General features: G+C 36.0%; 1 protein-coding gene across 1 annotated transcript in view; it reads right to left on the bottom strand.

Annotated features, from left to right (window-relative positions):
* The window catches only part of LOC124642404 (photoreceptor-specific nuclear receptor), a 28,426-nt gene extending 16,828 nt beyond the window's left edge, over positions 1 to 11,598 (bottom strand). Inside the window, exons 1-4 of the mRNA XM_047180809.1 lie at positions 11,538 to 11,598; positions 5,452 to 5,580; positions 4,780 to 4,894; positions 40 to 143 (exon numbers count right to left, since the gene is read on the bottom strand). Of these exons, the coding sequence (XP_047036765.1) occupies positions 40 to 143; positions 4,780 to 4,894; positions 5,452 to 5,580; positions 11,538 to 11,598 (409 nt within the window). The remainder of the gene's footprint in view (positions 1 to 39; positions 144 to 4,779; positions 4,895 to 5,451; positions 5,581 to 11,537) is intronic.
* Between the last annotated feature and the right edge of the window lie 1,568 nt (positions 11,599 to 13,166).

The raw sequence follows: 13,166 nt of genomic DNA, 5'->3' as shown, positions 1-13,166 counted from the left end.
AGCACCCATTCATAAGACTATCATACAAGACCAACTCACCATCTTTATTCATGCCCATAGCGAGACACTTCTTCAGTCTGCAAGCTTGACACTGATTCCTATGTGCTTTGTCCACCACGCATCGGCCGGTACCTGCTTGACATCTGGGAACAAAGACATGTATGTAAGGATATCTGAGTGTATAACTATATTAAGGTAAAGATTGGGTGGTTGAACGCGCTGACCCGGCGGACTAAACTTGTACATCTATTGTGAAAAAATTTAGGCTTTGCTCTAGGCTATAGTTAATTTGAGGTGTGGTTGCTTGGGGATGTATATTATGTTACGTTATGAGCTTCAAATAATACGAAGACGCCTGCTAGATATTTACGAGCAAATTGCCGAACTCAGTATAAATAAATGTAATAACGATTAGGCCGTAGGAAAAAAACAATTAATAAATACATAAAAAATCGGCATAAAAATGTTTCCTCAGGACATTTTAGTAAAGTCACAATGTAGAAATGTGACGTTAGATAGGTGCTGTCAATAAATATCCACAATATTACTTATACCATTTTTTTCTTAACACTTTAATAACACGTATAACATCAAAGCAATCAAAACATAAATCAATCAATCTAATACCTCAATAAGAAACTATTCCATCAAAGTAAACGAATGTAAGAAACTAAGATCGAACCACACTCCTAGCTGAAATGTTATAGCATCGCTTCAGATGGCGACAAATAAGATGGACAGTATTTAGAGTACGTTAAGAGCGTAGTTTGCATACTTTTATTCTGTAGGTACTATAAGAGACAAATCGCAAAAAAAAAAACTGTAAGCCTCAATTCAAAATGTGATTTGTTTTGTGTCATTTCAGTAGAATTGAGTTACATAAAGGAACCAAGCAACTGAGTGAACTCCATTATAGCGGTCATACATATAGTCATACTTTGCTGATACATAGATACATACCTCTATGAATCATGCAAATATATTTTGATCAGATATTTTTCGTCACACAAAAGCAATCTACAACCATCATAGTAATCACTAAGAAGCTTAAGCTACAATTAGCTTTCCTCTCGCTTCCATTACATCTCAACCTTACCATCCCACAAAAATCTGCTACCACAGAAACTAATACAGATTAAAGATATTTCATTACCGATAATCCCTTCTGTAATAGGCTTATGGCTACGTTGACATTTGTTGCAATTCTGTATGAAAGGGACGATGGGCCCAGGATCGCTCCCTGTTTCACGGCACTTTAGTTTTTGAGTTAATAGCGGTTGGTAAGTTAGGTGATAGGTTTTGATGTATCTTTATTATAAATGTATTTACTTCTAAATAAAAGATAGATAGATAAGAAGATATTGTAATATTTTACGAAGAGTATAATTGTGTAGTGTATTGTAGGCGTTGGTACTTGTGTGTATCAAAGGCTTTGGTTAGAAGTATCTTTCGCTATACAATATGGTGCAGAACTTTTTTTTGGTATACGGTTGATTTCACGTAGTTAATGAAATGCAATGAAATGCTATAACTGTCTGTCCTTTGTCTGTAGGTTACAAAAAGTTAATATTGACCTCACTGTAACAGATTTTTACCAAACAAACAGCACCTACTGTTAAAAAACCAACGGAGCCCAAAAATCACCCAACAATACGGACAAAGAAGATCCACAAAATCAATTAGTGAATCATAAAGCTGGTACACATGTCACACTTGACCATCTATCATAAGGGTGGCACACAATATTAATAACATTAGGACGGGTAGCGAATTAATTGATTCCCCACTTAAGAGGGTGAGGGCCAAATGTTAAACAGTTTTTAATGTGTGATCTGGCGTTTTTTTGGGGATGATAGTGGCAATAACAAATTGAAATTTTTGTACATTTTTATAAGTAACAAATTGTTAAGGAAAAGTTACAATTTAACAGTCCACACTTATACGTTTTGTACAAGAAATTGTGCTATGGAAGTTGTCAATCTCTTAAAAAAAGATTACCACTCGTCACAGGAATCTTACACAAATATGCTACTGATTGTAATGTCATTTTATCTTCAGACCTTTGTAATTTTGGAAATCATACAGCTAGCGTTAATAAAATAGACAGTCAGCCTAGTAGATACAATGATTTTTTTTTTGTCATGCAAAAACTTTTAAGTCACGATATCAAAGGAAATAAATTACAACAGTACCTAATACAACGTCGTAGAAATGCAATTTAGTTATAATAAAAAACGCTAAATTAATTTACATCGTATTTTAATGCCCCTCGATTTGCGATGTTACGGTGAGGACATATTGAAAGAGCGGAAGCGATTTATTAGAATTTTTATGTAGAACTTAGAGAAATATCAACCGAAGCGTAACGAATCATTTTATCTCTTTTCTTGAACTTTATTTTATTAATGTCGTCGTCACATCTTGATGCATTGATTTGATGTAATGATGATATCATATTTTCATTATTCCTCTTCTACTAAAATTGAAAACTCTTCCTATGTATCTACTCGCTTGCTTTTAATATCATTTTCAAATTTATTAACATAACTTCTATGCCTTTTAATATTTTCTCAAATCAATCACTAACACATTCATGAAATCGCTCCTCTCCCTAACGTAGTCAACCTTCATCGTCGGTCACAGATGTACCAAAAATTACCGAAGCATTCTCTTCTACTGCGGATTAAGTGGGTTCAAGTGCTCAAGCAGGCCTGTTCTTTCTATTGTCATGTTTGGCTCGGCATCCAGATGAGCTCAGTGTGTTGCAGTTTAAACATGTTGCTGTTTTTGCTCGAGATTTTCGAATTATGATTGTTTGTTTTGATTTTTGGGTTGTTGGTGATCGCTTTTGGATTCTTTTGCTGTTGTGAGGATGTAATTGGCAGTATTTTGTTATTTAAACCTAATGTTGTTTTGTGTTTGTTTGATCGAAGTACGTTTAGTAATTTAATGAATAATAAGGATCTTTCTGTAACTAAGAATTACAAAATAAAGTCGCCTGGACAAGATCTGTTCCTACCTAACACGACGTCGAGTAACAGTACCTACATGTGTCAAGTATGGTGTCTGGATTCGGTAAAAGAACAGGACAGCTTATACTTTTAAGTCTAACGCTAAACCTACGAATTTGAGTAGGGTAAATACGACATCGATCTGTAGTGCATTGCCATATTAGACAATTTTATAAGTAGGTAAGGGTATTTTAATATTTCTTTAAAAAAATACATTTTCAATTCAGTATTGTTGAAAAATCATCATCAAAATCATCTGCTTCTAGTTAAATTAAGACTCGTCATCGCCTTTTCTGTTTAAAATGTCCTAAATTCAGCAGTAAATCAACATACTGACTCACTTGCTACCCGTAATAGTGTGTCACCAAATATTATAGTTTTTGGTTGTTGTCACAAGTGGTGAACATCCGCGGTTGAACTATGTCGCACCTGTGACCTGGCAAGACTTTCTCTTTTAGATTGGTACTATTGTTTTTTGACTGCCTCGTTGGTCTAGTGGTCGCAAGCGCGGCTGCTGTGCTCGAGGTCTCGGATTCGATTCCCGGGTCGGGCCGAAATCGCTTTGTGGGTTTTCTTAAACTTTCACAAAGCAGCCTGTAGTCTGGAAGTCGGTGATTGATTCACCCGTGCATCGGAGAGCACGTAAATGTCGGTCCTGCGCCTGATCTCTCTCCGGTCGTGTCGGATTGCCGTCCCATCGGGTTATGAGGGTGAAGGAATAGGGAGTGCACTTGTGTCTGCGCAAATGCTCGTTCACTATAATATGTCCTGCGCAGCTGGCTGATCTCCTTAAATGGGAACAGCCGCCGTGGTCGAAATCGGCCGTGGACGCCATTATTGTTTTTAATCTAATTTTTGGATCGTACGTAACAAGATGTCACCATCATCATCAGCGTCATCTGAATATACTCGAACATATGTTCCTTTATCCGTTCATGGCACACCATGCATTGTACCTAAAACCTATATAGAAAAATTAGGTAGGTACATGAGTGTGTTGATAAATCATTTCTGATATTCATTGCATCGTTTATTGTAATTGTATAAAGGATTTATTTAAATGCGCTTAAATTTAGACCTTATGGTATTAGATCTTCAGTACCCTTTTTAAACTGTAACGGAAGATGTAACGTCCCTATCAATGTGTTTATCAACTTGATTTACCTAATGATTATTCTTGTGATTGATTTTGACAATGCTGGTTACCTAAAGTCAATAATGTGTGAAACATATGAAGTTCCAAAAATAAATCTACATTCAACACCAATAATGATTCCACAAATCAAATATTTATAAACTCAATTTTTGCTAATAACGATGATAAAGAAACACATCATATAACAATTGCTCATACACAACTTAAAACAGTTGAGCAATCAACGTAGTTCCAAAAACCCGTTCACACAGTTCCAAATAAAATACGAAATATAACACAAATATATGACGAAACTGAAGTTTCACTTGTTGTACTAGTTATTGCAATTGGTACACTTAATACATTTGTTCAAACAACACTACTAATATTTACGTGATCTAATTTTGGGGCAGCTTCAGCTTGCAGGTTTTATTTTGGTTCTTTCTTAATTGTATTATTGATTGCTTAATCTTATTGTTTTTTAGTTTGATATTTCATAAAAATGTTATCTATTAGGTGATCATCATCATTGATCAATATCGCATTAAGTTCCGTGTGTGTCGAACTTATATGCGTCGCCTCACTACGTCATCTAAATGATGTGCCAAATGTTTTCCGAAGATTGACACTAACCTGTAAATAAGTTTCCTTCGAACGGATCTCTTGAAGAATCCGCTGCAGCCGTTGCACGCGAGGATGCCATAGTGTTTACCAGAGCTCGTGTCACCGCAGACCACGCAGATCAATCCTGCAAGAAAATAAACTATAAGTGATACGAACGTGGATTTTATAGTAATCTGTGCCGTTAGGTAATTATTTAGGAATAAAAATAGCGTCCAGGCCTGGTAGTTGGAAACAGAGGCACGTTCGCGGACGCAGGTGCACTTAGTATTCCTTCACTCTTATATCCCAATGGGTGAGCATTTCGAGGCGCAGAGGAATAGTGAAATACTATGTAGATGATGCTTTTCGCTGTAATAGCGAATGCCGGGTATGACATTTGAAACTTGCAGTCGATGATAAGACAAGGCCCTTTGGTAGTCCGACGTTTTTCGGCATTCTCGGAATGTTCCCTTCATTCTAATCTATCTAAAGTCGGTACTACCTCTATAAGTGTTTTCTATTTATCTTTGTCAGCAGTAATATTAAATGCCCTTCTAGCATCAACTTTAACTTTTGATATACATGCTTCTTTGTCCCCAATCTATGTTCAATGTTTAACCGTTCTTGGATCATCTTTACACCTACTTCATTCAACAATAGCATCTAAATATTGAAAGGCAGACTGATGCCAACCTGTCTTACCCAAGTGGTTGGTCTTCTTGCTGGGCGGGTCTGGCAGCCAGGGTCTGAGGGCTGGTGGAGCGAGCGCAGCAGCTACTAATGCGGCTGATGATGGTGGCGACCAGCGAAGTGGTGATGTGTTGCCGTCACCTGGTGATGAGAAAATGTTTGAAATATAAAGAAAGCTATTGAATTTGGTGGTTGATGCCCTGTCAAACGCGACCAATTTGATTGTCATTCAAGATATACGCCAATGCTTTTGAAAAAATCTTTGTTGCGTACTGTCCCACTTAGCAAACAAAGCTGTTTTTTTCGAATTAGTTTCTATTGGACGCGACTAAAACTAGCATTGTATGTCTAAGAATAAGAAATTGTATTTCCAAAAACTACACGTTCTGTTATCATTAGCCCCAAACTAGTAAATGTCTTCAGAAGTTTCATGAAAATTGTCGTCAAAAAATGAATTCTACTGAAACTAAACACTAGTCGTATTTCCCCAGCAACCTAATAATACAAGTTCAAATAGACATTTCACCTAATGCAAGAGCTTAGCCAAATCATTTAGCGGGCAAAGGGTAGGCAAAAGTAGACGCTTGATATAGATGAAATTGATCGCTACCGTATCAACCCTGCATTCGTACGTACTACAATAGTTTAATAGCATCACACTACCCTCAAAATATTTAATCTCGATAAAGCTAATAAAATAACCATTGCAAATCACACCCTTTCATTTTAATAGATTTCCACTTTCCACACGAAGGGTCACTCCCTAAATATCGAAGAGAATTCAAAGGAGTTTTAACCTTATATTAAGGAAGATAGAGTTAATTTAGATATGTAATGAATATATTAAGACCAAATGTGTCGAATCAATTAAGTGATTGGAGTGGTGTACAAATTGATCGTAGGGTGAGAATTTGAAGGAATTTTTGGTTAGATTTCATATGGAAGAACGTTGTGATATGTTGATTAAAATACTTATAAACATAGCCTATCAATTCTAACAGAGCCATTACCTCTTGTATGTCGCCAATTATAAAACAATAGACAATCAATCGTGTCTCGCGTTTATCTGCGCTAATGTGCTATCGGCATATAACGGGTTAATATTTCACGGGTAAAAATTCTATATTTTATATTTAAACATTTTTCTGGTCTAAATTAAGGCCTATGCTTAGTAGTGATCATATCTTAGTGAAGCTACATCAACCTGACTAAAATTCAGAACACAGAAAAATCTGGAAAATAAAAGTACTACAGACTCTGAAAACTACGCTCTTGCTTACATTAATTCCAATGCAATCAAAAAATACCTACTACAATTCACGAACTTCAACGAAACGAATACAAAAGGTCACTCAACCGAGTCCCTATTCATACAAAAATTGAGTTACCAATCAGTACAATGACAATACAACTACAATAATTGATGGAATGCAATTGAAGTGCACTGTGTTATTTATTTACCTTTATTAAGTGTCGGGGACAGTCCACACGTAGTGAAATAGAGTTAGGAAGGACATAGATGTGGGTGTGTAGTTTGTTGGGTAGGAGAATTGAGCAGATCTATATGACTTGGGCGTTTACAGATGGGTGAAACATGATTGTATTTAGGTATCAGAGTATGATGTATTTTTTTCTGTTTTTTAGACAAGGAGATTAATTGAGCGAAAACGCCCATCACGCTTATACTGCAGGTAGTGTGAGAAATATGTACATTTAGAACAACAAACAAGCCGTTTTCAGTACCAGGATTTTGTCATTGAAAATCACTGCGCCGTAAAAGGTACCATTTTAAAATGTTGAAGTTGTTATAAATACAAGCAGAAGCATTTTAATTTCAAATACCTAGGCAGAAATTAAGTAGCTTTATCGAAAAGTTAGCGCATTACACGGTTCTAAAGGCTGGGTCTCGTGGAGATGAGAACCTGCAAGAAATTTTTTAGACTTTCTTATCAATAGAACAAGCACTTAAAATCGTTTTGTTACAGCAGATACAAGTTATGAAAGCACCAAACCTCCACACAACCACACACATTTGACCAACGCCGCATTTATCCATTCCCAACTCTGTGTCAAACAAGATAATTCGTTAGGGGCGATGTCACATACACGCAGTAACTACATTTGTCCCAATAGCGGGTGCTAATGCAATATTGTACGTCTCTCGTTATGCCCTCTATGCTCTTTTAATCATCAATTCTGTGATTTGGTTTATTAACTGCCTCGTAGGTAACATGACTGCTGTAAACGTAGTGGTGGGTTCGATTCCTGAGATCGCCTAGTCGGGCCGAAATAGAGAGAAGAAAGAAAGAGCTTTGTCAGTTTTAAGAAACTTTCACAAAGCAGCCCGGAGACTGGAAGCTTGCGGTGTTAGATGTGAGGCTTCTTAGCAATCGTTGTTATACATAATTACATGTCAGAGGTTGTTATGCGGATTTGAAAAAACCCTTTAATTATAAGCCTTTTTACTGCCCCACTGCTGAACAAAAGCGTCAATCGCCATGCTTGCTCAAGATGGATTGGCGATTTCAGAATTTACTTTATTTTTATTTTCGATAAACGAATATGATGTCCGGGTTTACAGTCATTCGTCCAAGTTATAGGTACGTAGAAAGTACTTTTTTTCTTCCTACAGAAGACAAGTAGGTACCCATAGTACTAAGCAGCATCTGCACCTCTATTTTAAAAGCCACACACAAAATCCAACCCACGCAAGCACAAACGTTCCGAATCACGCTGCAGATAGCAACAATATGTGAGCAATATAAAATCAATATGAAGCAAGATTGCTCCCCCGGGGTTCTCGCACATGGGACACAGGGTTCAAACGGTATATTGATATTATGATTTGGGTTCAACCCGCGTTTCAGGGTTGAGGGAACTGTGTGGTTGGTGAGCTTGATATTTTGTTGCATGATGTCTGTGTGAGGGAAAAGTTGTTACATGTAAATAGTATGGTATAAAACTATGAAAATGTTGTTGAGGAGGTATTGGTCAGAAGCATGCATTATAACTGTAAAATATAGTAATTAAAATAGAGGAGAAATACGCAATCGAAAGGATACATAGATGAAAAGCGAAGCCAAACTACAGCCATCACTTTCGAAAAACTCCTGTGTTTTGTACATGAAAATAAATATATGTACTTTTATAAAATATTATTTTATTCTAATGTGAATAATACGTTTTTTAAAACTGTGTTAGTCTATCACATTCAGTTATCGAAAGATCAGCATTTGTAAGTGCTGATGAAACCAATCAAACGGCAGAAAATAGTGCACGAATAGACCTGTAGGTATGAAACGCTGGATACCTAATATTGTCACCCACCAACCTCAAATAACGAAACAACCAAAAAAAACGGAACAAATAACACTCAGATTTATGTCACAATACCTCTACAGAAACGCTACAGAGAGCCATAAAAGAAAATTTTATAAGACACATAAAAAGTTCTTGGAAATTGGAAGTCAGCTCGATGGAGGCGCGCCTAAATCCCGGTATCAGGATAAATCAATGTTTGTTTGTGTTAGAATGCCACTTACTGCGGACAGGGAATATGTTGAGATGGTACTTTGTCTTTTTTTAGGTTTTATTTTGTAGGGGAAAATTGAGTAGGTGTAATGTTGTGTCGAAATGTTTGAAGATGTTTAAAAATGGAGAAAACTATTTAAAATAATGAAGTTTCTTTTGTGTATAAATGAAATCTATATTAATGTATTTTTGCTCTAAGTTCAGTTTTCATAACTGCTGTTACATAGAGGTGTGACAAAAAAGTCGAGCTTTTTTGGACGAAAATAAGCAACGGCTTTTTCATAACTTTAACGAACAACGCTTATCCGGTCACCCTTGTTAACATCAACGCTGTCTAGACTAAGTAAGAGAGATTCTTACTTAACCTAACGCTAAAAAAATGAAAAAAAAAAATGAAAAAACTTTACAACAAAGTCGTCTCCACAGTTTCCCTATCTCCGCCTTAGAAACTTTGTCGCTTGCCGTTTTATTTGGTTTTCTTTTGACGCGGCAGCCCTTGAGCCGGTCTGATTAATTTCACCCCCACTCTCTAGGGTTCGCGTTCAGAAGTACCCGCGCCGACGGAATAACGGATTTTGTCGGTTGGCGGGATTGGCGGCCTTTTTTGGATTCAAAAATGGAATTCCTGGCTGGTTATGTTTCATTGTGTAACGAGGTTGTAGATTGTAAGAAAGAGTTTTTATTTATATAATGTAATCGATGTCAAAAATCCATTGAGGTTAAAATTACTTTTCAATTTTTTTATCTTACTTATTCTAGATGAATAATAAGATATAGTGTTTTAAAATGTCTGAACCCTTTTGGTTTTCATTATTCTTCATCAATGTTATGGGAACCGGCCGTAGTCACTTCCAGTTGATGCCGACTAAGGTAAAGTTGGAAAATACTTACTTAGGCATTAGGTACAAAGAAAATCCTTGCAACATCTTAGTCACTGAATATTTATATCAGAATGAAACAATCTATGTAGAGTCTTGCTTACTACAATAAACATCACTGCATTGAACGACAGCATTGATTTACTTTACCCTACAATAGTAAACTCATTCACTCAGGTGTTCAAGCAACATGTAGGTTTATTCCTACACACAGCCTAATAAAATACGACCTAGGCATTTCAAAATTAACTACCTAGAACCAACCTAATCCATCAGCGACAAATATACAAACAAAATTGCCAAGTCCATTACATGCTGACAAAATTACCCAACATACACAGTGATAATAAAATACCCAATATTCAAAACGGGGTTGCCATTATGCGAAAATGAAATTTCAAATCCCCCTCCGCTGTATTGGTTATTTCGTATTCAACGTGCACTCTGACCGGGTAAAGTGGCAAATCATGGAGAGGCTGAAAATCAGTCAAATAGACCCCCGAGTTACTGGCTGGCGGGGCCTGAATACTAATGTTGCTTTTGCCTGTCGAAAAAATGTAGCTACAAGTATGGCCGCCGCGCGGGAATGGCGGAAAAATATTATTTGACAGGTTATTTTTTATTTTGTTTATAGTGCGAATAAAATATTCTGTTATTTCCAGGGTTTTTTTTTATCTGATTATTTTATTTAGTTCTTAAAATAAACTTGAATGTTGTGGTCATTTATTTGTTTTATCATTAATTGACAGTTATCTCAATTAATACAACAAATAAAGAGCGACAACGTGTATCCTGTAAAATGGATGTCCAAAGGTTTCAGTAGGTAAGTTCAAGTTAGATGACATGCCGACGGGCGGCGGACAGGACAAACAAGTAGACCGTGATTCTTACATCTTAAATTGAATACAAACACCTCAGTATTTTAGATGCTACGATAGCACATAGCTACATGGCTCAACATAATTATACTACCTATAAAATGTACCTATAGACTAATTGCCTTCATACGTTTTACAACTATGGCTTTCCTTGCAGGATTAAAGATGACACAATTAAGAATTACTTAATCATACCAATTGTCATCAGCACATAGCTTGGAAAGTATTTTTAGTTTTTAAAAGGTAAAGTTTACGTATCGTACACTTAGTGACACAAAAAAGTGGTCCTTTTATATGCTTGTCAAAATGGTATAATTATTGCCATAATATTTCTGACACTTACACAAATATGCGAACATTATCTATAATTTTTTTAATCGTGTCTATTTGCCTTTATGTACTTGTCTTCCATAGAGAGAGTCTTATTAAGGCAACGCGTTGGTCTTTACCTAACGATTTTTGCCAAATTGTGTGTTGGGCATTGAAAAACCTGAAACATAATTTTCAGTAAGATGGAATAAATATCTTAGACACTAATCTTTCTTGCAACAAGAGCGCAGGTAACACGGCAGTATGAATGACATTATCCGTCGTGCTCTTGTCATCACTGGAGTGCTAGCCGTTTTAGAACCCAACGGCCTGGCCCATGACGACCGTTTTGGAACTCAAAAGACTTTCACCAGACCAGACCAGCCCATATAATAAAGTCATCGTCGTTTCAGCCGAAAAACATCCACTGCTAGATAAAGGCCTCTACCAAAGGTTCGCCTTAATAAAAAGTAAAGAATAGAAGTCTGATTATCATATTTACCTGTCATCCTTCCATCGGAGTGATCTTGAGTCAGCTGCAGAGGAGTTTGCGCCACCTCCATTTTAAAGTCTATTTGGCAATATTTTCACTTTTTACACTGATTATTTTACGTTCTATAAGACTCGGTTTTTCATAATTTTCTATAACAGTTCTGGGCTGTACTTTAGGAATAAGTCATGTTTTTACTTAAGATAATAAATTCACATAAGGACCCGACTATCCTCGCCTAGGCATATTACACTTTACAGTTTCATACCTAATTATATACTTTTTTCATATTTGTCTTGTACCAAAATTTTCCATTACTTTTCTATTATGTGGCTGTCTCAATTTTTCCAAGATTGACTGGATGGAAAAATTCTCAAAGGGATTGGGTAAGTAAATGGGTTGTGGGATTTTTCGAAAGAGATACCGCAGCCCTGATACACAATGGGCTCCAGAAGGCACAAAGGTAGGTTTTAGTCAGTAGAAGTCGGACTTTCCCTTCCCTTAAGCTGTACCCTTATCTGATGATTACCCATCTCAAAAAAGTGGTTTAATCAGTCTCCTACTTAACGTAATAGAACCTATTTAAATATGTTTACCTATATGCACAATTTTTCATTCATTTACTCTCTAAAGATATACACATATATGTATATTTTTTTCTTTTGTAAGTACCTATCCATTTGGAAAAATCCAGAACTCGCAAAATCGGTAAGGTGAAGGACTGGCTAAAGATGAAAAAACGTGTTTAGCTGTGTGTGAAAAAAGGGCAAAATCGTGCTATCTGGACCATAAAATAATGAATCCTTGCTAGTATTTTAAATACGAAAATGACTCGTGTATGTGTCGGGCTTTACCTGAAAAAGAATAAAGCTCTACTTTTTACCCGTTTACGAGAAGTCGTTCTCGAGACATGGGTGGAACTACAGGGAACAACCAATAGGTACCCATACAAAGACTGGAAGATGAGCAGACTTAATTAATTCCGAGTACATTTGTTAAAAGATATATTTATTTCGATCAGCTGTTGGCATAAGTAAATAGTAAAGATCATTGATATTTTTCCATAAATAATATCAACATACTTTTAATGACGGAAACATAGAAATTTGTTCAGGTGATATATATTTTTGAATGTAGAAACGCAACAATAACTACCTAATTATGAATGTAACGTTTTCATAAGAGTGTGAAGAAAGGGTGAACGAATTTTAGACGCTCCAATTAATGAAATACCAATAAAGGTATTTAAATTCTGAAAAAGAAACTATTAAATCGAGCCTAGAACCTGTCCTTATAAATGTTCAAAGTAAAGACATCATCTTTGTGGGAACAAAACATGATACAGATTAAAAATTACCAGACAGAAGGAAATAGTTTTTGTTAAAATCTGTCATAATTAGGTAGGTGTGAAAATTATACTGACGAGACAAAGGAACAATAGAGAAAGCTTATATAGGCAGGTCCTTTTGTAAATTTATTTACCATCAAAAGTCATAAAAAAATAAAAAATACAAGTCTAAGAAACAGACAAAAATTCCAAACCGTACACTCAAAAAAACCCAAAGCGGATTCCCTCCAAAATTTGACAGCTAAACACGTGACGTTTCACTTTTGACGTTTCAATTTTTTTTAAGCACGGAC

The sequence above is a fragment of the Helicoverpa zea genome, chromosome 24 (assembly GCF_022581195.2).
Source record: "Helicoverpa zea isolate HzStark_Cry1AcR chromosome 24, ilHelZeax1.1, whole genome shotgun sequence".
Lineage (NCBI taxonomy): Eukaryota > Metazoa > Arthropoda > Insecta > Lepidoptera > Noctuidae > Helicoverpa > Helicoverpa zea.
The sequence above is the reverse complement of the archived record's forward strand: the minus strand, read 5'-3'. Positions and strand labels throughout refer to the sequence as shown.